The following is a 23,290-nucleotide window of genomic DNA, read 5'->3' as shown; positions in this document are numbered from 1 at the left end:
TTACCATTACTCCATTAGAAACTTTAATTCTGCGCATTTCTCCACATTGAAATGAAGATTTAACAGCAAGCTATTGTCACAGCATTTCTTCCCCTCTGTTACGTGACATTTAAATAACCATAACTGGTATTTTTGAGTTGGTTTCACCTCGAAAGATTCCAGTCCCTTTTACAGCCCAGCAGAGGCTTTGCTATTCTTGCACTAAGAAGTTGATAAGGGCAGTTCTGGGAGACAGAAAGGCCTTTTGAATGGTTCGCCCCTGGAGATGCTTGGCTCCAAGTTCACTCTGAAGAACCAGCTCATGGACTTCTTCAAAATTGCGGGCTGCTTGCTGAGGCACAAAAACTTTGCCACAAGCTTTGTTATTGATCTGGAAAAGAGAGACATGAAAATGAGAGAAAAGCACAGAAGTTACTAGAATGGTTTATGCAATTTCATTGCCTGAACCCAATCCATCTCATTACACAGAAAGCGGACCAAACTCTCTTTTCGCCACCATCCAACTTTCCAAGTAGAGGCTAACATTCGCCATACCTCCTCTGTCCAACTGTCATAAGAGAATGAAACTCTGACTCAGGATACTCAAGGAAAACTGAAGAAGTGGCCATAGGAAGCCTTAGTTTTGCAGACAGCAAGGAGCATGTGACTATGCAACACGGCGATCTTTGAGGCTGAAAAACGTGACAGTTATGCAAGCTGAATAATGAGAGTGAACACAGTGGTTTGTCAAGTGGGAATCTTGGTTGGACGTACATCTAGGCTGAAACCTGGATTCCTTCCAGCTGAGCAATGCCTTAAAGAGATCCAAATGCAAGTGTTACTAAAATATTTGGCTGAAAAGGTACCAGCAAGATTCATCATTGCTTGTTTTTAGAAAACCAGGCTTTAACTCGCTGTATGTTGCATTTGTCCTAAATGCATGACTCATTAAGCCAACACTGACCACAAAGATGACAACCACGCATAAAATAATGCTTTCCTCTGTGTGGCTGGTTTTCAGAGCAGCTTCCCTGCTGGTTTTGCATCAGCAGGGCAGAATCACGTAAGTAAAACTGAGTAAGGCTTTCAGCGGGAATCACCTTAATGTATAAAATGGTCTTGTGAATACTTTCTGTCATCCAGTAAGGGCAGACAGTGGACAGAGACTACAGAGCTTTACTGAGTACCTTTCTGGAACTGGCATTAAGTTCATGATTACAAAAGCTTTCAGATCTATATGGAGTACTTGCAGAGGATTAATGAACAGAACAGCCATCCCATGACGTAGCAAATGAAAGAATTTGAACTTTTTAATCCAGCTCTATCAAATTACTTGCATGAAAGTCTGCTGTAGGTACTGCAGATCTTTGATTTCCAGTATCAATGCAATGGCTTTTCAGCCCTCTAAAAGGAACATGTTGCTTCATACAGCTCGGACATAAAAATACACACAGTTTGGTTTTCACCTAGATTTCAGCCAGGATACACGTATGTAACATACCACGAATGAGAGAGACCTACCTCACTACCTAGTTTGTATTTTACTGAAAAATACAATAATCTGGGCAATCCTCTGGCAGAGGAAGTTGGTACAGATTTTTAAGGAACAAGATGAAGTCTCAGATGCAGCTGGGATGAGTCATTTTTGGTTTCTGACCAGACTCAGCATTAATTTGCAGTGATAATGTAGGTAGGCTTTTTGCTATTCCTACATGCAGCCGTAACACGGAACCATAGAAGGCTGTCTGTCTTAAACTTTGCCTTTAGCACCTGGTGCAAAGTAAATCCCTTTGAAAAACACAGAAGAGTTCATTTTAAAAGCTTTTGTGAAAAATAAATACAAGTTGTTCTTTTCAACAGGGCACTTCAGGGGAGAAATGCATTCCATAGGAAAAAGAAAACAGTACAATCCAAACAGCCAGACGTTTAGTGATAATATAAAGCACACTTGTCAGCTTGCTGCTAGGACACACAGGCTGCAGTTCAAAACTATGCCTGCTGAGTTAAAATGTCATTCACTGTCCGTGATGCAAATTAACAGGTCCCAGTGGGCGGATGGTGGCCAGCGGAAACTTGCCACGCTAGCCTTTTTGGTGCTGTTCCCAACAGAAAAGCCAAGAGGTTCAAATCAACTTAGTAAACAAATGACTGGGCAACCTGACACTGCATACCTTCCCACAGTGTGCTGTGATGCTATCAAATGCTAGGCTAGTGATGATTTCAGCACATGTTTGCAGCACGGATTTCATTATATCATAGGTATCATGATGTAAACATATTAACACCACTCTTAAAATAAGCATCTGCAGATTTAATTCACACTAAGTGTTGCAAGCTTCCTATTTGTGTATTGTTTTAGTTGAGGGGCTAGATTGCCAGCAGGATGAATATCTTATGCTCTGCTTCCATCTCTCTTCTGCATAACCTTCAGCAGCTCCAGGTCAAAGTGCCAGCCCAAGAAACTTGGGTGCTGGCAGCCTTTTCTCTCTGACGTAACATGGTAAACTGCAAGAGGAGAAATAAATGATGCTTGGGTCCTTCCTTCCCCTGAGGAAGGAAATGGATGCTTTTTCTTTTCTTCTTTTTTTAAGTTATTATTTAACTATTTGACATTTTAGACTATTTTGGATCTAGAGGGAACTCAAGGGGTTATCAAGGATGAAATGAAATCACAAAAGACTGAAAAATAAGCACCTGGAGGCTGCAGAGGAAAAAAAAAAGGTTTAGTTCAACTCTGGTATTTTTTTACCACTGATGCATTAATCCATCCAAGAAGTGCAAAGGAAAATAACTATCTGTGCACTTTGAGGCCTTCTTCATATGCCAAAGCAAGAAAAGTGACACCAACTATTTTTTACTTTAGAAAAACATCAGTTCTGAGACCACAGTTGTAAGACAGACGCTGCTAATGGTCCTGTGCCACCTAGAAAATGTGAGGAATGCTCATCATTTCACCCCAGGGCTCGTTCATAGGCTGAAATGCACACTGCATCCAGGTCAGGTTTTTCACTGCATTAACAACATACAGTACAATTCAAAATCTTCAACTTTGCAATAACATTTAGAGTAACAGATACCAGGCATATGCAGTGAATTGAAAAGTCTGTCTTCTCAGCAATCTGTATTCTATCGGCTGAGGATGCAGAAACTTGGTTGCTTTTGCTGCTTTGGGTTAAATATGGAAAGACATAACTCCAGCACAGACAGGAAATAATGAAGTATTTTGTGTCAAGAGAAATAAAACCAGAATGTCTCAGCAGGCAAATCCCTGGCAGCCTGAGGCTGTTAGATGTCTCGAGAAGAATAGGGTTGCGGCCCAAAGACTCAGTTTGACTGTGCAGCCTTGTGAAGAGACACTGCCTCTTTGCAACTGAGCAATTCCTCCATTTGTCAAGTGTTTCTTGGTTTAATGAGGTCAATTTATTTTTGCAGTCATACAAAAACCTACAGTGGCAACAAATATTCACATTTATGATTTCCCCCTGCTCCTCCATATTTCCCTTTTGCCCTCCTCTTACAGTAGGAAGCCAGGGATACTCCCTAGCCACTGTTCTAAAGAATTATTGCCAGTTTGAAAAAAGGAACTTGTCTCTTTGGTCTCCCAGTCCCTGGCTTTCTCAGAGCTAAGGAAGATGTTTATCTACATCATGTATGACTTAGAACACAGGGACTGCTTTTTCCCTTATTACAAGACTTCTCCACAAGGCTATGGCTTTGACACAGTCAACCAGGAAACGAAACAAAACATAATTTTCATAATGGTTGTTTAAAGCAAAATTCATTTTTACTTTTCTGGTTCCTATTTGTGAGAAGGAAGTTTCAATGTCAGCATAAAACCAGCAGTGAAATGTTCAGACATTTTCATGTTTGGCTCTATAGTCTTAAAACCACTGGAGTTTATCGTTTTCCCTGTATTGCTGAAGCTTTTATTTTAAAGATATATTTAATACCAGATTTGCTTTACCCACAATTGTAAACAAGTTTCTATAATTACACAATTTCTCATTCATCACTTCCTTATAAACTGGACACTGGAATTAAAGATGTTTGCTAGCTGTGCTTGAAGGCAAAGGTTTCTTTGAAGCTTGAGGAAATTATATACCTCAGTGAAGATTTCTACTGGTATAAATGAATGGAAGGAGGGACGAAGAAGGAAGGAAGGAAGGAAGGAAGGAAGGAGAGATGAAGAAGGAAGGAAGGAGAAACGAAGAAGGAAGGAAGGAAGGAAGGAGAGACGAAGAAGGAAGGAAGGAAGGAAGGAGAGACGAAGAAGGAAGGAAGGAAGGAAGGAGAGACGAAGAAGGAAAGAAGGAAGGAAGGAAAGACGAAGAAGGAAAGAAGGAGAGAAGGAAAGCAACAAACCCACAGTGAATATTAGGCTAAATCTGCTTTTAATCCCAGCTGATACTTGAGTCCATCTCCTTGGTTTGGGAAAAGATGTCAGTGAAAAATTTCCTCCAAAAATACATTTTCTGTGGCCTTTGCTAAGGACATATGTTGAATGTTGGACAAAAATCAGTGTTTTAGCAGCATTTCTCATTCTGATCAAGTGGACTGACAGAGATGTGGCAAGACATGAAATTATCTGCAAAGATACTTTGATTAAGGAAATCTACAACAACATGACTTCCCCTAAATCCAACCAGCCTCTTTCCTCCTCAAAAAAAACCCAAGCTGAACAGCAATAACTTAACGGCCTTACTCCTACTCGAGGAAGCTAACAGAATAAATGCATTATTTCTGTTCCTCTTACACACACAGCACATGCAGTTTTACAGGACCAAATTACATTTCTTGTAAAGGCTCCATTTCATTCAATGTCTGCACGCTGTATTAAAGGTTATTCTTTGGTGAACAGTGAAAAAGGCAGGAGTCCTGCAGTTCTAATAGCACGTAACTACGTATTTACAGACTTCCATAACATGCCTGAGCATGAAGAATTTACAGAACAGAATTAGAGAATTAACTATGTTGGAAAAGACCTTTAAGATCTTCAAGTCCAACCTTTACCTCAGGACTGCCAAGGCCACCATTAAACCATATCACTAAACCTGAAGGCAAGTTGACCAGGAGTCAGTTGATGGAGGGGCTGACACTACACATGGATCCCCACGTGTTTAGCTGGAGGCAGCCTCTCTTACAGTTGCAGTGGCACTTGCTGCTACTGTGTACAATCTAATGCTAAAGCTTTATGATGCTTGGGAGCTTGCTGAATACAGACTAGTTAACCAAAGACATAGGGAAATGACAGTAAACTACACTGTGCATGTACACATACGTTGGAAAATTACAGGTTAACTAAAGGTCGTTACATGTCTACTCTTCTACTGAACTGCTGGCTTTTTCCCTAGACCACAACAGTCTTAGAGCTTGAAGAGAAAGTGGAATGCAGTTATAATGTTACCAAAGATACAGGGTTTTCCTCAACCTCATTCCTGCAACGTGCCAGAAATTCATCCCAAGGCAGACAGGAAGCATCTTTTGGCAAAAATGACAGCAACTTAACCCAGCTTGTGAGGGGTTGTATTAGGCAACCATAGCACTATAGGTACCACTAAGTATACATTTTTGTACAGGGCCATTTTTTCTCTGTCAGGCAAAAAATCTGGAGGGACTTGTATTTTGAGCATACTTTTGACTGTACCGCCCTTGCACACAGTTGTTCATTAGTCAGATCTCCACAGGTACCAATATGCATTCACTCAAAAAGATTTAGATTTAGATCATCTCCCTTCCAGATTTACTACATTCATTTCATTTAGGAAACCATTTTAATTACTCAGCATAATGGTAATTGCAGCTTCTAGTCCCTCTGGAGCCACCTAAGAAGGGAAGTGACTTCCACAAGAGCTTGTAAAGCATTAGTTGGCCACGACTTAAGCAGATGAAAATGCTCTTACCAGAACAGACATCTCCACAACATCTGATGGCTGAAGGTACTCTGGGTCTACTTTGGGCCAAGACTGATGCAGCACATCAGCATCCCAGCGGTGATGAGTACAAAGTTTATTCTGCAGGTGTGCCAAACCTGGAGAATGAAACCAGCCAAATATTCAGCTGTACTGTAATCAGAACATTCAATCTGTTTAACAAATAACATCAGAATAAAGTTGACTTTAAAAGCAAGTCCCCAAGGAAGAAATAACACTGTTTAGATCGGCATACAGCACGCTGTAAACAGAGAGATAGCTACTTTGGAAGTGCTTGTTTCATACCATGCATAGGGATGCTAACATTGAACGCTGTGGGCACATTTTAGGTGTGGACTAGCGCTCCATAACTTTGCCAAAAGCTCAGAAGACCACTGTTGGTGATTTGAAGTTGTAACACTGCAACAGAGCTGACCTCTCCTTCCAGAAGTCAATCATAATACTGAGGGTTTTTTCCCCAATAACACCACCAGTTTAGAATTTTACTAACAGCTCAATCAAAATGCTAAACCATAATGGCTTATTATTTCCCCATCTGTAATATGCTGCGTAGCTTCTAAATTTGTATGTCAAGTGAAGTATCTTTTCTCATAAACTGAACGTGCCACATAACAATACCTTGCACAGCTTGCTTTCCTTTCTTATATGTGCATTCTGAAACACTTCATCCTTTGATTTTATATAAAGCTGCTCATTAGCTGTAAGTGATCTTGTATTAAAGAGGTTTTGCTCTCCCCAATTCACTGCTGATTTGTCTAAGTAATAGAATAGGATACAATTAATTCTGAAGCTGCATTCTTTGACTGAATAAAAGCTTCTAAGTGGGGTTTATGTTGCTGTTTACTCCATCTGTAGGACAAAAGATTCCACTTGACAACAGGCTATCAAATATGATCAATACTGATGAAGATTGCCCTTGTGAATCTCACAGAGGCAGAGGATTTTAAAATGAAAGCCATTCCCTGTGTATAAATAAGAACACAACTAAAACTTCCATAAGCACATGCTTCACTCAGAACTGCAAAATGCATGTGAAGTCTCATCTGGTTTAGGGAAACTCCAGCAAGAGTGTAAAGAAAACCCATCAAGAGAAGATTCACTGTTGAGACCAAGGCACCTGAAACTGTTGAAAACACAGTACAACAGCAGACAGAGGAGCAAAACCAACCCGTGCACAATGCATACGCAAATGCAGCTGGATTGTTTAGACTCATACAGTGAGTAACAGCAATCAGGGACATAAGGAGACAAGCCATTTTCTCCAGAAAAACCTGCCAGAGCTTTGTCAGCACTCTTTCAGACAAAGCACTTTGTTGAGATGACGCACAACCTTGCTATTTGCTGACTGATTCAGAAAGGGGCAGTGGGATGCACCGATGGGACCTGCTTCCAATGGCAAGCAAGAACGTGCACATTTCATGAGAATAACAGCTAAGCCACAATCTTATTAGGTAAATAACTGAGTGGAACACTTCAATGGATCTGGTTTTGTGTATTTTGTTTTCCTCCTGCAGCAGTAGCTCAGGAACTCAAAGAGCAAAAAGATAGGAACCCAAGCATGAGTGATTCATTATCACATTGACTTTAAAGACAACAGCTGCTAGCTTCTTCCCTTTTTGGCTTTGAACAACCAGATGAGCTCATTTCTTTCCAACTGATCACATGCCTTGTGGCAGAAGTATACATACTGGCCACTCCCTACTTTCCTGTTGAAGTGGATTCTTCTAACTCTTCAAACCCCACGTTCTGATATAAGTCAAGAGCTTCGAGCCACGAAAGCAAAAAACCAAGGTCACTTTAATCTTTGTGGAGGCCGTTAGTCCTAATAAACCTACTACTAGAAAAAATTCCAATGTATTCTGAAGAAGATAAAGTGTGACTAAGCACAGTGTTGATCTTTTGGTTCATTTTCTTGCTACAAAGTGAGCTCATCCATTTTAAAAAAGAAAGTGCAAAAGTCAACAGAATTAGTTTCAGAAAACAGAGTTTGACAGGAAACCAAAATGAAGGTGTTGGTTATGCTGCCTCCTTGGCTTCCTGCCTTAATTCACATTTTGTGAGCTGTAAACCACAGAAAATGTAACAATTTGGGTTGTATTTTCAAAACGAACACACACACAAAACTTCACTGCCATGATTCAGAATGGTGATGGTCCACTTGTTAGGATCCAGGCAGAACCCTCCTCCAGCCTTCCCACTTGATTCTGAGACACTACACCAAAGCACTGTTCGAGAAGTTAAAAACTGACCATTTCACAGACTTTTATTGTGAAAACATTAAAACCTTAGTTTACTGTCTCATTGTACTGGAAAAGTGCCTAGTGAAGTGCACATTATGAAGCAGTGTGCAACTTGCTTTGTCTGTTTTTGATGTGTTTTGCTTTTATGGCTATAAATTCTCTTGCAGATACAGGACAGAAAGCCAACTGAGTACATTTTTACTTACTGTAACCCATTTACTTACATATACATATCTGTACAGCCACACAGGACAGATCAAAGGCAACAGTTGTGCTCAATCTGAAGCCCTGATCCTGCTATTGGATCTGCTTCAATGCACTTTTACTGACTAGCAAGCTCTGATGTGATTATGGAGTAAGCGCCAGCACAGAGATGTTAACACAGCAGAAGAGGCAAGGAAGTTAATGAAGGCATCTGAATCAATGCAGTGTCAAGAGTTTAGGACCAGGGATTTTCTAACAGATCAGAGGGAGCAGCATAAAATGAGTATGAGGGTGCATTATCCAAATGCTGATGGTAACTTTCGGATTTAGCTAAAGTAAAAATCCACCATGCCAGCAGACAAGCAGTAAAGTCTTTATAAAGCACAGAGCAGGAGAATGTAAGGGTAAGTGCAGATGCATCTGGGTCAGTATCTTACTTGCCTTTGCAGTCTCTGTTACTGTGTTATTTGTTCTTGATATTCTTTCTTACTATTTAATGTATCTTCCTATTTGACAGTAGCATATCCAAAACGCCTTTTTGCAGCCCAGGAGGAATAAGTCTGTCAGTCATATGTGAAATGGTCTGCAGGCTTAAAGAACAGTAACAACTGTTTCCAGACAGCTCTGAGAAAAACTCTTATCATACTACTAGTACAGTACTGCAGAACCGGGTTGAGAAAAGCCTAACCATTCTAACTCTAAAATGTGTTTCCAATTCAGCAAACTTCATGCGAATTCTTTTAACCTCTGGAAGATGATCTGTCTTCCTCTATTTGCACAAACTTACTGTCCTCCATTGTGGGTTATTACTCTTGGAGGAAATAAAGCATTTTTCATTAGTTCCAAATTGTGTTTTTTCTTGGGTTTGTGAAAGGGGATTTCTGCATTCAGCTTTTCAATTAAAACCTTCAAAATTAATTAGCTCCTACACTTAGCTCTGCTCTTTACAGATGCCTTCTTAAGCAAGGACTGAATTCAGACAAAGACATCCTTGCAAAAGAGCTGTTGTAGCGCGAGTTAAAATGTTGCTAAGAGAACTATACCATTACAAATTCCAATAATTATGTTTCATTTCAACATATATTAAGCTGTGCTTATCATCAGGGTGTATCTTTCATGTGCTATCTCTAATAAAAATTTAACAACTCACAATAAGCAGTTTCATATCCTTGTCTGGACAGCAAAATCCTGTACTAGTACAACCTAAAAACAAAAAAACCTCTCAAATGGTGTCTGTATATTCCTCAGATACAAGGTTTCAGGAAGGAAACAGATTTCCTCATCCTGTTAGTGTTCATAAACTGCCAAGATATCAGCCGGATGAACTCTTCCCACACTGAGGGGCTACAGTCGCTTTGTATGTTATTAAGCGATAAACCAGTGTATTCACTGCACAGTTAAAGACCATTAGGTTGAATCACCAAAACACTGTTCCTCCTCTAATCAGGAAAAGAACTCCTTCACACACAAAATATGAAAGCATTGGGTTACGATTATTCAGCTGCTGAAAGGTGAAGCACTTATCAAACAGCACTCAAGCAGCTTGTCCTTCACTCGAACTAGAAGTATTCACTACCAATACTGAAGTATGCTCTTTAACCCGCTCACAAAGAGACCAAACTCTTCGTTTCTACCTGATGCATGAAAACAGGATGGTCATATATAAACTAAACCCCATGGGAGAGTAATTCTTTATCTGCAGAAGAACAACAATTGCTGTCCCTTGACTCTATCTAATTTTACCTCAATTATACTTAAAAGTTGCATGCTACATCAGAAGCATCCTTGGCATGTCAAACGGTAGTTCTGACTTTGCAGTTTATTGACATACTAACAAAGAAAACACAGTGGACTGGAAAGCTACGATTTCAAATGAACCCTGATGCAACTCTTACAAAGCAGAATAGCGGTATTACTATCAAAATTACTTATAGCGCTGATGCTAGTCATTACTTTAAATGTCAAGCAAAGCATCTTTAACACTCCAACATATCCTTTGTAATCTGCCCAATACTTTCGTTAGCTGGTTATCATTCAGACTGATTTGCAGTTAAACCCAGCTTTAAGGAACTTTTTTTGCTAACCAAGATGATACCTACATACACATTTATACACTTGGACAGGTTTTAATTCGTACAAGCTACTATATTAGAAAACACAGATTTGCTTCTTTTCTTTTTACATTTTGTTGTGATCTGTGTCAAATAACTTTAAGGTTGAAACGGAAATCATGTAAATACAATATATTTAAATATAAATGCATTCAGAATGCAAATACTTAAGAAAATCTGTTAGATACTTAAAATTTATCATATCCCATTTGCAGCAAAATGTTATTTTTTTTGAGCAAAGGAAAATATTTTATGTAAGTACCAAATAAAACCATCAGTATCAGATATTTTTGGACATGAGAGTCTTCGAGTTTTTAATATTTATAGATGCTAATCTCTTTGCCCAGCTTTTTATTCCAATGCTAGAAAAGAAAGGAAGGTTGGTTGATCTTTTTTTTTTTCCCCCAATTTCCATAAGAACTGTCATTTAAACTGCAAAAAAATACTACTTACACTAGCAGAAGAACTTCCACTTATCAAAAGTTAATGTTATTACCACTACAAAGCCTCATTCCAGGTGCTCAGCCAGAAAATTCTATAGTTCCGTCTTTTCAAATCTTTGGCTGAATTAAGTAATCCAATACATGAAGTGAGGGTCTTATTGTAGGTTATTATTTCACATTGATTTTAAATTCTATTGTACTTTCTACTTCAGTGTTTCTTGACCATAACCAGTGATCAGAAAAGCATAAAAGGAGAGGTTACAGCATAACAGTATTATTCATTCTGTGAACAATGCAAACAGTCAAAATTAGTAAGAATGCTCTTTTTCTTCAAAAATGCTTAAATACAGAAGGAAGTGTAACGTGGTTCAGAGTTAACACAAGTCACTGCTCCTACCGCTATTCCTACTCAAATGCAAAACTATGATATGTTAACTATGTTAACTGCAGGGCTTCCAAATTTCCCTGTTTCATTTATCCCTGTAGAAGGAAAAATGCTCCTTATTTTAATCACTAAACCAAGCAACATGTAAATGCTGCGCACAAGTTACTTTAGAATGAAATACCAGTATTTAATTAGAAATGCACTGCTTATGTGTTGCTTATTACCGGTGTTACAATAGCAGCAGAGGCTTCCACCAAGTGTGGGGGTCCACTGCTATATGTGCTATTTATAGAGCTAATTACTTAGTCAGCTTTTCCGGACTACTTTATGAGAGAGGAAGCAGCACTATCCCTACTTTTAGATGCAAAGTCAAGGTACAAAAAGAGAGACTTACTCTGAGTGTGTATGGAGAACTAAAGCACAAAGAAAACCAAAGAGAGTATTTAGAAAGCTTACTTTTTATATTGAAGGTATTTAAAATAAGAAAGCATCATTACCTATACATAATAAAGTTTAAGAAATTGGTTCCATCACAAGAGAAACAAGACTTGGTGGAACCAGAGTGCAATTTGGAATATGAATGTGGAAAATCTTTCTTTAGACTACAGGTGAGTGTTTTTCACCAGAAATCTGAATCCCAGGACAGAATTGTTGGCTATTTCAAAGCAACATAGTCTCCTTACCATAGCAGTTAAACGTACATATGTTCTCCTGATACGATTGCTTAATAATTTTGACTGTGCTCAAAGAGATTGTGATTTTCTTGTTCAGTCCTAAAATTCTTCAGACAATAATCACCACACAGTCGAGTTTTTTATGCTAGTTGCACTGAATTATAATGCTTAGTCTCTGGACCACACAAGCAAACTGTTATCTTTAAATGCAGACAGAAGCCGAGGACAATGCACTCCCAGTTCTTATATGCTTCCTTTTCAGTCTTGCATCAGGGAGAGATCCACCAAATGTTTATCATTCTCATTCTCCAGTGATTTTAGTACTTAGAAAAGACTTGCTCCTCTACTGTTAAAATGTTACAGGGTTAAGCTTTACATTTGACAAGTTACATTAAGACATCCTTGTCTTCTTTGTCATTGTATCAGATGTATTTGATAATTCTGTATTCCCTAACATATATTTGAATTCCAATTTCACAAGGCACTTTATGTTTAAGTAATTACCTAGAACCTCTTCTGCCTCCATTCCAAGCAGTGTGGAAAATAAAGTCATGGCAATCACTTCCATTCAAGTATAATTCTAATTGTAGTAGGCAGTACTTCATAACTTAAGAGAATATCAACCAGAAATAGCTTTTTTCCAGGTAGATCAAGTCTGATGCCACTCTTTATTCTAAACACTTAAGCTTGCATTAAGACACCTTAAGAACACTGGAAATAAAAACACAGAAAAAAACCCCACTCTTCCTAACACATCTTGCTATTCCCTGAGCTCTGCCCCATGTTACTGCTGCGAACAAGAACAGCCTTTCTTTGGCAGTGAACATTGTTCCAGGGCCATGCACAACTCTCAAACAGAAGCAATTTACTAGCTCTGCTCTGTAAACACTTGAATACACAACGTCTTAGGATGACAGTTGAAAATAAAACTGTTAAAACTCCATCCAAGAGCTAACATTAGGTCCAAAACCACATAGCAATTTGTAGCTAGTCTTAATGTAGAATATATTCCTACCTTCCCCCATACATCTTGGGACTTCTCCCAGCAAACCTGAAAAGCAATTGCTGAACTCTAGCATGCAAGTATCTTATTTCACTTGCTTTAACTGCACCAAGCAACTCGGCCCACTTGGGCTTCAGACCTCAAGGTTTACTACTGTGACAGACCTTAAAAAAGATTCCCTGCCTGCCATTCCCACTCTCCACGAAACAGATGTGCAGCATGACATCCCTCAGCCTCCAGAGAACCCTACAAGAGTTGGATATTGATTGGACTTCTTAGTTTACAGCCCTCTGCCATGGTTCTCTTTACCTGAATTCCTAAAAGAAATACTTGTAGTCCAAAGACTCTGAAACAATTGTTTGGAAAAGTGCTGTTTCTATCCTCACGTTTAGCTCTTCACACTGCCATCCACACTCAGGAGCAGCTGGCAGCTGACACAGGAATTCCTTATGCAAGCCCTGTCTTGAAATTTTCTTCCTTCTCCCTTTCTCTGCCTAGCCTGAAGAAATCCACCTTTGTATGCAACAAAAAAGAAACTAAAAGCAGAAAGAGAGATCTGAACACCACAAGCTTCAAGTTTGTTTAGGAATTATGAGAGCAGGTGACAAGACAGATGCAGAATTCAGGGATAAGTTGACACATGTACTATGTTACAGGCATTTTTTTGCAAACCTTTTGCCTGGAACACCAATATAAAGTTTATTTTTATAACTACCTTTCCACATCTCTGATGCAATGTGTGGAGCCATAGGTGCAACCATAATACAGAGTGAAGCCAAAGCATCTTCAAATTCTGTGCTGTGGAGAAGAAGAGGCCGGGAAGCTTGCTAAGCAAAAGATAAGGAAAAGAAAATGAACAGTTAATATTCTGAGGTGGGGGTAATATAATTTAACTAAGAAGAAAATACAGTAGTAAAACCTAAAATCAGTATCTATGCTTAGGACAATGTAATTTCACAATAAATTGGAAACTTAGGAAAAGTTCTGGAGCACTAAAGTCACAATTCTTGGTCACTGAGTGTTCTCTAACACTCGGAAGCTAATCCTGAAGAGGCCGATGCAGTTCCTTAGGGATCTGCTCTAGTACTGGAATCTGAACACAGACCCATGTGGCACTGAAAAACATCCTGAGTGCTGCCACTTCTAGAAGTGCAATCTTAGATAAGACCAGAGCTATCTGAGAAGAGGTGAAGTACTTGTATAAGAGAGTCAAAATGTGCAGAATGCAGCATGGGGTTTGTTGGGATAAGGTTCAGTTGTACAGGGTCCTTGAGTAGCTTAGGTAAGGCTGAATTTAGTGACAAACTGAGGTTTTAGAGCTGAAGGAAGCTTTGGGAATGAAAAGTGCAGCACAGCTTTTTACAATTTGATGTTCAGATTGCTTTGGTAAAGTGTTCACCTTCTTTAGTACAGAACATTTTCAATTTCTTACAAATGGTTCTATATAGGCAAAATCTGAACTTTCATTCTCCTATGAAGCCAGATAAGCTTCTTTTTTCTTTGCCTGTTTCATAGAATCATAGAATAGTTAGGGTTGGAAAGGACCTTAAGATCATCCCGTTCCAACCCCCTGCCATGGGCAGGGATACACACACTAAACCATGGCACCCAAGACACGGTCCAACCTGGCCTTGAACACTGCCAGGGACGGAGGTCACATTTCATGGTAAATTCAGATTCTGCATTTATTTTGTAATTTGCCCCTCTAATGACACAGCAAACCATGTCAACTCATGAGAATTATTTTGGGGGTGTGATGATCACCCATTGTCATCTACTATAAAACTGTCCAAACCCAGTCATTTGTTTGATGCAAACCACAAACATTATTAGATGGCATCTTCTTATCACTGCGACTAGTTTTAGTAACTATATTTAATCCTCACCCACCTCCTCACTTCCTCCTTACAAATGGGAGTAGAAGAGGAAGTGTCCGCGTGCTATAGGGAAACTTGTTCTTGAAAGATACTGCACTGACTTCTTCGGTTAAGAACTATGTCAGTGTTCAAACACCTGGCTGTCTGCAGGATGCTGTTTGTGTCTGCCAGCCACAATGCATTTGAATCTCTGAGCTGGGAGATAAAGAAACGTGTGTCATCTTCCCAGCACTATGCAGTATCTCAGAGTTAAGTTAGTCAGTACAGCCCTTGTGCACACCCTCAAATTCTTTGACTTTGCTAATAATTGCCTTGGAACCCATAAAGTATAAAAAGGTATTTCAATAAAGAAGGTGAAAACATCCTGATTTTTATTTGATTTCTGGTTACTGTTATATACCTGAAGGATTGCCCAACCAGATTTAACAGTAACAAAAAAATCACAGTTGTAGTTTATACCAAGCCTAGCCATTCTATGAGTCTATGATTATATTTGATCTGTTGCCAATGGCTGATAAACAACATAATCTAAACAAAAAAAATGCTGAAGACTTAAGTTATTTTGACATTTGTTTTAAAAAAGGGGACTCTGCAAACTCTATTACTAGCAGGAAGTTCTAGTGGTGAAGGCTGGCTCTGAAGAAGGCAAGATTATGTGGGATCTTCCTTGCAAAGAATAACCCTTAAATCAGAAAGTCTGGTAGTTCTATAATGCACTACTATATGTAGCTACATATGCAACAAAACCCACAGAGAACAAAGAACAGAGCTAAAAAAAAAGTATCCTTTTGAAATTACAGGATGCAGATGTGAACATCAGAACCTAGAGGCTCTAATACCATCAAGCTCTTCCTGCAAACCTGTGTATTTCAGAGTTACATGGACACCAGAACATGCTGCTTTTGAACTCAAAGAGGCCCTTGACTTAGTAGCAATGTTTATGACAGTAAATGGTTTACAGAAAGCTGGACTACTAGTTCAGGCAGCTCCTGCTTTGTATTAAGACTTAAAGGAACAGGGTTTGAGAGAAAAATACTTTCATTAATGTCATGTACTTACCTGGAGTAGGTTGGTGAGGCTCATCAATCGGGAAATAGCTGCATTGAACAAATGATCCTTTGTGAAGTATTCTGTCACCTTGTATTAGAAGAAAAGGTCTATCATTAATTACATGAAATTCTCAAACATGGCATATTGGGGTTTTAAATGAAAAAGAATCATTGATAATCAATTTGTGAAATATGCCCATCTTACCTCTTACATGAGAATCATATGAGATGCAATCATATCACTTATGCAGTCATATGTGTGTATGGGAAAATAATCATCATCATCCAAGAATGCCACTAGACCAGGTTGCTCCAAGCCCCATCCAACCTGGCCTTGAACACTGCCAGGGATGGGGCAGCCACAGCTTCTCTGGGCAACCTGTGCCAGCACCTCAGCACTCTCACAGGGAAGAATTTGTTCTAATATCTAGCCTAAATCTCTCCTGTTTCTGCTTGAACTCATCACCCCTTGTCCTACCACTACAGTTCCTGATGAAGGGTCCCTCTCCAGCATCCTTGTAGCCCCCTTCAGACACTGGAAGCTGCTCTGAGGTCTCCACGAGCTTCTCTTCTCCAGGCTGAACAGCCCCAATGTTCTCAGCCTGTCTGCATACAGGAGGTGCTCCAGCCCCTGATCATCCTCATGGCCTCCTCTGGAATTGCTCCAACAGTGCCATGTCCTTCTCATGTTGAGGACATAATGTTATAATCCCTGAGGAACATTATGTTACCTTCCCTTTGCTTCGACAAGAGGCCTTCATACTTGTAAGTCCAGTTATCCTTGTAAAAGCTTGTCCATAGATTGCAAGATCATAATTATAAAGTCTGTTAAAGAACCTGGAAGTTCTCTCACCACAGGGTTTAAAATACTTTTCTATGGATAAAAGCTTTAAGTTAATTTTGCATAGATTTATGGTTCCTTTTGAGTCTCGGATAATGGAACTGACACTAATCACAGCATGAGCCAACACATAAGAGATGAACACACATTTCAGTAATTTTTTGTTTAGGTAAATAGAATTAATTGTACAGAGAATAATTCACTTAATAATTATTAGTTACTTATGTGGGGGCAAAACTTTTGGCTCTGTAAGTCAAGCATGAGGTTTTAGCATAAGCAGCAACATATTCAGTCATTTACAAACTATGTCAGTGTTTCTTCTAACCTCAGAAATCACCAGGTTCTTCAGCTCCCAGATCTTTCTGGCTTCAGCCTTCTCTTTCTTTTTCAGAAGCTCAGGATTTGGCATGGCTCCTGATGTCCTTGCTTCAATAAGTTTGGTTACAAGTGTCCAGAGGCGCGTTTGCCATCTCTGAACGCCTGGCATAGCATCAGCTGAGATTAATGAAAGATGGCAGAAACGAATTTCAGTCACAATGAATGAACACAGAACTATACAGAAAAGTGGAAAGGGAACAGAATGCTAGAATTAAACTTCATTTATTCAATTTTAAAGAACCTACGCTGGAGCAGCTCATATAGAGCTGCTCTATATAGCAAATGGAATGGACCTATGCTGAACAAGTTCACAGAGAACCTCACACTGGAGCAAGGAAAGAGTGTAAGGAGTCCTCCCTGGGGAGGAAGAAGCAGAAGAGACAATGTGTGATGAACCAACCACAACCTCCATTCTCTGTCTCCCCGCACTGCTCAGGGAGAGGAGGCAGAGAAAATCAGGAGTGAAGTTGAGCCCAGGAAGAACAGAGGGGTACGGGGAAGGTGTTGTTAAGATTTGGTTTTATTTCTCATTATCCTATTCTGATTTTCAGTAGTAACAAACTGAACTAATATCCCAAAGCGGAGTTTGCTTTGCCCATGATGGTAATTGGTGAATGTCCTCTCCCCGTCCTCATCTCAACCCATGAGCTTTTCATCGCATTTTAGTCCCCCTGCTCAGTTCAAGACAGGGAGTGATAGAGCAGCTCTGGGTGGACATCCAGCCAAGGTCAAACCCATCACCAACAAATCAAGCTTGCTGGATTTCTTCAATTTAAACATTCACTATTCTGTCATCATTAAGAAATTCAAACCCAAGTTTGAAGATTTAAGAGATCCTTTTTACCTACTTACCATTTCCCCTCCCCCCCCCCAAAGTAACTTAAGGCTGCTAACATCTTTTGCTCACATTTTCCAACACTCTTTTAACAGAACATGACTCCAAAATCTTTCTTTGTAATTCTCAAGTGGAAACAGGTTGGTTTGAATGACTAAATGCATTTTTGCTAGCATTATACCTGCGCTTAGCTTTCTTTAATAAAGTCTAATCACCAAGCTCTAGTACACTTTACAGCTAAGATTTTGTACCCACGATTCTCACATTTAACTATTCCAGTTTCAAGGTGGAAAAATACAGCAAAGAGACCGTGCATCACTGAATATACTGCTTCAGAGTGAATTATGTACCCGTGTACTGTTAGGGATGCATGAGTTAAAGCCTGATTGCAAGCAAGTGGTATTTTTAAGAGACCTTTTCACATACCTAGCTTTGTACTGTTGTGATTAGACTGTGATAGCAAGCCAAATGAGAAAGCTCACAAAGCTTCCAGTACATACAGTAGTGCAGTAGCATATAAATGAACACATACGAATGTAAAAGGTGACAGACACCAACTGAAATAACACTTACTGCAGACTGAACTAACTAGCAAGAAACTAACACAAGCAGCAGCACACCTCTTTAAATGAGGCATGGAGCATTTGATTAAATGCCTTATGCAACAACAGGGCTAGATTTAAAGGTATGCATAAGACTACACTAAAATGTATGAACCACAATAGTAAAAGAAATTAAGATTTGTCTGTGTGACAACTTGCATGATGGCAGTAAATAAATGTGTAGGAGGGTAAATCCTAACTTCCTCAAGAAATAAGCTCATAAAAACTGTCATGTGTGTGCAAATATTAGTCACTAGCAACCCTGATTACCTTCTAATGAGATTCAAGAAGTATTTCATAGTCCAGGTTACAAAAATCACTGCATAGGTAAATAAATAGAAATAATAAAATATTGCAAAGTGTTACCTGCGATCTGATATGATTAAAAAAGCAGCTTATAATGAAGAAAATATTAAAATAATAATTTTCAGTCAATCAATCAGAACTAATAAAAAGATAAGAGAATGAAATCCAAGTTTGCAGAAGAAAATACCACTTTTCATACATGCTTTTAGCTCCTAAAAGGTAAGTTGCTTGCATTAACCTTTGAAGCCTGCCTCTCAGTATCAGCTTTATGACTCCTTCTCTTTTGAAAGAAACAAACAATAAATCCTGCTCATTATACTTTTTTGGATTCAATTGTTCCAAAACTTGGGCATCAAGAACCACATTAATTTTGTGCTTAAAATATAACACACTAGGAAAAAACCAACCAACTAAAACCCCCCAAGAAACCAAACACAAACCAACAAAGCAACAGAAACAATCCAACTTACTTTTAGCATCCCACAAAATATCTTGCTCTGGAGGAGCAGCAAACAGGATGTACAGACGCAGGGTGTCAATGCCATACTCTTTCACTAACTCTTCAGGGTCTATTCCATTATGCTTAGATTTGCTCATTTTTTCCCAAGCAACTTGAAGCTTCTCACCAGTTTTTAGGTGAACTGGTTCAGTTCCTAAATATTAATTCATATGCAAAATATTAGAACAAATTTGGCTCACTTGTAACAGCAATAAGTTTTGTTCCCTAACCATAAGAAGAAACAACTATTTCTAGTGGGGTTTATTCATTTCCAACCAGCTTAAAGAGGAAAACCACCCACTGTAAACACCCTCTTCCCTCGTAAGGTTTCCCCCTTTAATGTTTTAACACCACTAACATGCCAATTCTTCCATTACATCATGACAGAAAGCATCCTTCTACCATTTGGAAGCTGTATCTGGCACTCATGTGCTACCATGACAGCCCCTGAGATTTAAGCATTGTTAAAACCCTGCCATTTAAAACCTCCTAGATAGGTGTACTGATCTGGTACAATTCTGAGCTGCACTTAGCTTTTACAAACACCAGATTTATAGGTGCTTGTTTTCAATTGCAGTAAGTTATCCTGGCAAAAACATGCCTTCTGTCATTAATTTAGACACGGAAAAGGGCATTTACACTAATAAAGGTGCAACCATCAAAACCATCTGCTCCAGAAAAGCCTTAGCTTTTCTAGATGAAAACAGGATAGCAAACAGTGACAAGCATAAGGGGGGTTGTACGCAGGAGAACAGCAAAAATGTGGCTGCACAGAGGAGTGCTTAAGGGAGGCAAATACGACCAAACCACTCCTGTTGCTACAGGTCCCCAAGCCAGGACTTGCTGCTCCAGTTTACACAGTGAAAGCACTGGAAAGAACATGAGAAACAGCACTCTTTCCTATACGTACTTCACATTCCTAATAGCTACTGAATACACAAACGTGTGCTAGCTTTGCCATGATGCTTTTATAGGTAGTCTGTTTGCTAGGACTACCAGCTCCATTCAGCAAGTAGCTGATCACTGTCTTAACAAAACTGCCTTCTGTTTTTTTTGGAGTCTACTGGAGCTAAAATAATACCATAGCAGTGTTTCTGTGTGGCTGCAATTCAAAGCTGCTGGATTAGTAGGGTCTGTGTGCACTCAGCAGTGCATCTGCATCCAAAACTCATAGATATCACTCTCCAGTTTAAATATTACAAGGATTAATTTTCTCTTCCAGATTTTCCCAGCGCTGACAATTACACACTGAAGGAGTCCCAGACTTTCTGGATGTACCTATGCTGATTTTCCCATGCAGTCTCTCTTACCAGTGAGATCAACCTCTTCTCTCTTCAGACACTGGCCTGTTGTTGTTAGTCTGAATGTCTGATTCTTGATAAGACCTTGAACCAAGAGCTTATGGAAAGGCTCCCTAAGGATGGAAGGAAAAGAAACTTGTCTGTTGAAAAGAACTGTCAAAAGCATACTTTCTGTTAAGCCTCAGGTGTTGAGCCAATCAGGCACCATTACTTAATGAAACAAGAATTTCAAGTTGACTGTACATAAATGCTTGCCACCTTAGAAGGGACTTTGTGCATTTACTCATGGTGGCTGGCTGGCAACTGTTAAGTATTGATTTCTATTCTGCACACATTCTCGCATCCTGATTTAGTACTGAGTTAATCTAACGTCACCTTTCAAATTAGCATATGCATAATACACAAACATCTCTTGGCCAACAGTGCAATTTCACTAGCTTCAAGCTAAATCTCCCTGTCTAAAAGCACTGAAGCACCTGGCCTCACTGCCTTACAAATATTTAGCTCTATCTCACTGCACATTTCCTTCTATAAACAGAAAAGATAGTTTCTCTAACACAAGCACTTGCATGCCTTGTCCCTTTGCAGGACTAGCCATGAAGACTTAGCTGTAAGAAAAATGTACACTAGAAAAATGGCAATGTTGGAAGGTTCATACGTCAGTGGATCAACTTTTTTTAGCATCTTTAACATTAAAGCTTTCCTTTTCTAGCAAAATTTACATCTGAAGAGTAAACTCTTCTGCAGTGTGTGTATCATAGAGCTACAAAGAGCCTTAAAAGCACCAAAGCTAAGGGCAGCAGTGCACTACACACTAAACACTGCTCCATCTGACTGCTGTGGCCACCTCCTTTAATGATCTTGCATTTCTAATTCATTGAGTCAGATGTCTGCTGATGTTTTCACTGAAAAGGGCAACAAAATTCATCTGTAGAGGTTTTGCTCCCCACCCAACAGGTCAGGAAAGCAAGGCAGTCCCAACAGCAATCGCAAGAAGAGCAGGGGCCAGGGAAGAGGTGTGGAGCCAGACCCAGAAGGCATACAGAGTCTGGGAGTCTTCTCACGGGATCCTCCAGCACAACTGTACTGCTGACCATCATTTTGGAGGCCACACTAATCAGCACTGGTTACTCCTGATTACGCCTTCTAATGCTCATGTTTGTGGCTCAACATTAAGCAAGCTGAATTCTCCACACCTCCCCTAACCAGGCCCCACCTATCTCCCAAAACAACTCATGTAAAGAGGATGCATGACTCCTATTTACTTCTTAAAAAGCAGAAATAAATCCATCTGAAGAAGAGAGAGTAAAATCAGACTTCTACATTTTACTTCACACGCACAAAAAGCCATAATCCAAAATACTACTCACCTCTAAGGTGTTAATTTAGTATTTTACATTATTAAGAAACAGAAATTATATGAAAATTTATCTTGTGATTTAAACCACAGTAATTTATTTAACAACATATTCTTTAATAATATACCAATTATGAATGTTTTAACTGTACTGAAGCTGATACCTTCCAAGTACTAGCCTTCAAGCTCTTTTGATGACTCTAAAGTAAGGACATATTTGAAAAGCCTTCAACTAGGAGGAAAACGTGACAGGCTTCATACTTTATCTCCAACATATACATGTTTGAACATGAGTTTCCTTCCTTGCATATTTTCTATACTTAGAAGTATACTGTGCAAGTACTGGCACATAGTGGTGCATCATTCAGTCATGAAGCTGTACAAGTCTCTGCTGTGCCACCTAGTTTCATCAACAATGTTAAGAGCAGCAATTCAGGCACCTCTAGAAATATTTCCTAGACAATATTCGAAAGGTTGCCTGCAAATCCTCCTTAGAAATAAATTAAAGGAACTGCAGGAGAAGTCAAATTCAGACAGCACAAACAAGAAAAAGTATTTTAAAATAGGAGGCAGTAATTACCTAAAATCTCAAAGAATTATCACAGATTACCCAAGTGAATTAGAAGATGAAAATCAGGAACAACACCCTTGAAATCCTATCAGCAAATGGTGGGAAAGGTGCTTCAGGAGATAACTGTTCAGGAGAGTTCCTTCTACAAACTAAAGACATTACACCAAGGAAAAATAAAACCAGTTTCTCCCCTCTCATTCAGTACTTTGGTCTGCTTGAGATCTCAAGCAGTTATTGAAATAGCTACACTTCCTGCTATCTAAAATAAAGCTAATGGGGTATCCAGAACTTTCACATCAAATAGGGCTCTCCCCTGGAAGTGATTTTTCAAAGAACACTTCTTTTTAATGACAAACAGCTAGTTCAGATCCTACGCCAAGTTATTAAAAGCTGAAGGCAGGAATGAGCATTTCCTATTTCTGTTTACGCTGACAGAGGCTCCAAAAATGCAATATAAAATACATTACCAAGTATGGGGAAAAAACACCCCACGTGTTCCTAGCGGGAGACCGCAGGAGAATGGAGATGTGCCCAAAATGAGAAAGGCAGAGCACATCTAATAAACACAGGGCTCAGAAACAAACAAGAGTACTGCATTTCTCCTGAAGCGCACAGTGATTTTGCCAGTGTTGTGGTGGCTCCATCTCATGGTCACATGCAGATGTTACACTTTAATTTAGATTAATAAAAGACACCTAAAACTTT

The 23,290-nt window shown here is 39.3% G+C and overlaps 1 protein-coding gene across 1 annotated transcript in view; it reads right to left on the bottom strand.

Annotated features, from left to right (window-relative positions):
* LARS2 (leucyl-tRNA synthetase 2, mitochondrial) overlaps positions 1-23,290 on the bottom strand; it is a 60,728-nt gene continuing 37,438 nt past the window's right edge. The window contains exons 15-21 of the mRNA XM_061464569.1: positions 20,667-20,770; positions 19,328-19,510; positions 17,062-17,231; positions 15,906-15,983; positions 13,685-13,796; positions 5,880-6,007; positions 1-370 (exon numbers count right to left, since the gene is read on the bottom strand). Of these exons, the coding sequence (XP_061320553.1) occupies positions 191-370; positions 5,880-6,007; positions 13,685-13,796; positions 15,906-15,983; positions 17,062-17,231; positions 19,328-19,510; positions 20,667-20,770 (955 nt within the window). The 3' untranslated portion in view covers positions 1-190. The remainder of the gene's footprint in view (positions 371-5,879; positions 6,008-13,684; positions 13,797-15,905; positions 15,984-17,061; positions 17,232-19,327; positions 19,511-20,666; positions 20,771-23,290) is intronic.

The sequence above is a fragment of the Pezoporus flaviventris genome, unplaced genomic scaffold, assembly GCF_033815535.1.
Source record: "Pezoporus flaviventris isolate CSIRO_AGI_PZ_B2104156 unplaced genomic scaffold, CSIRO_AGI_Pfla_v1 ptg000037l, whole genome shotgun sequence".
Taxonomy (NCBI): domain Eukaryota; kingdom Metazoa; phylum Chordata; class Aves; order Psittaciformes; family Psittacidae; genus Pezoporus; species Pezoporus flaviventris.
This window is presented reverse-complemented; position numbering and strand designations above follow the sequence as displayed.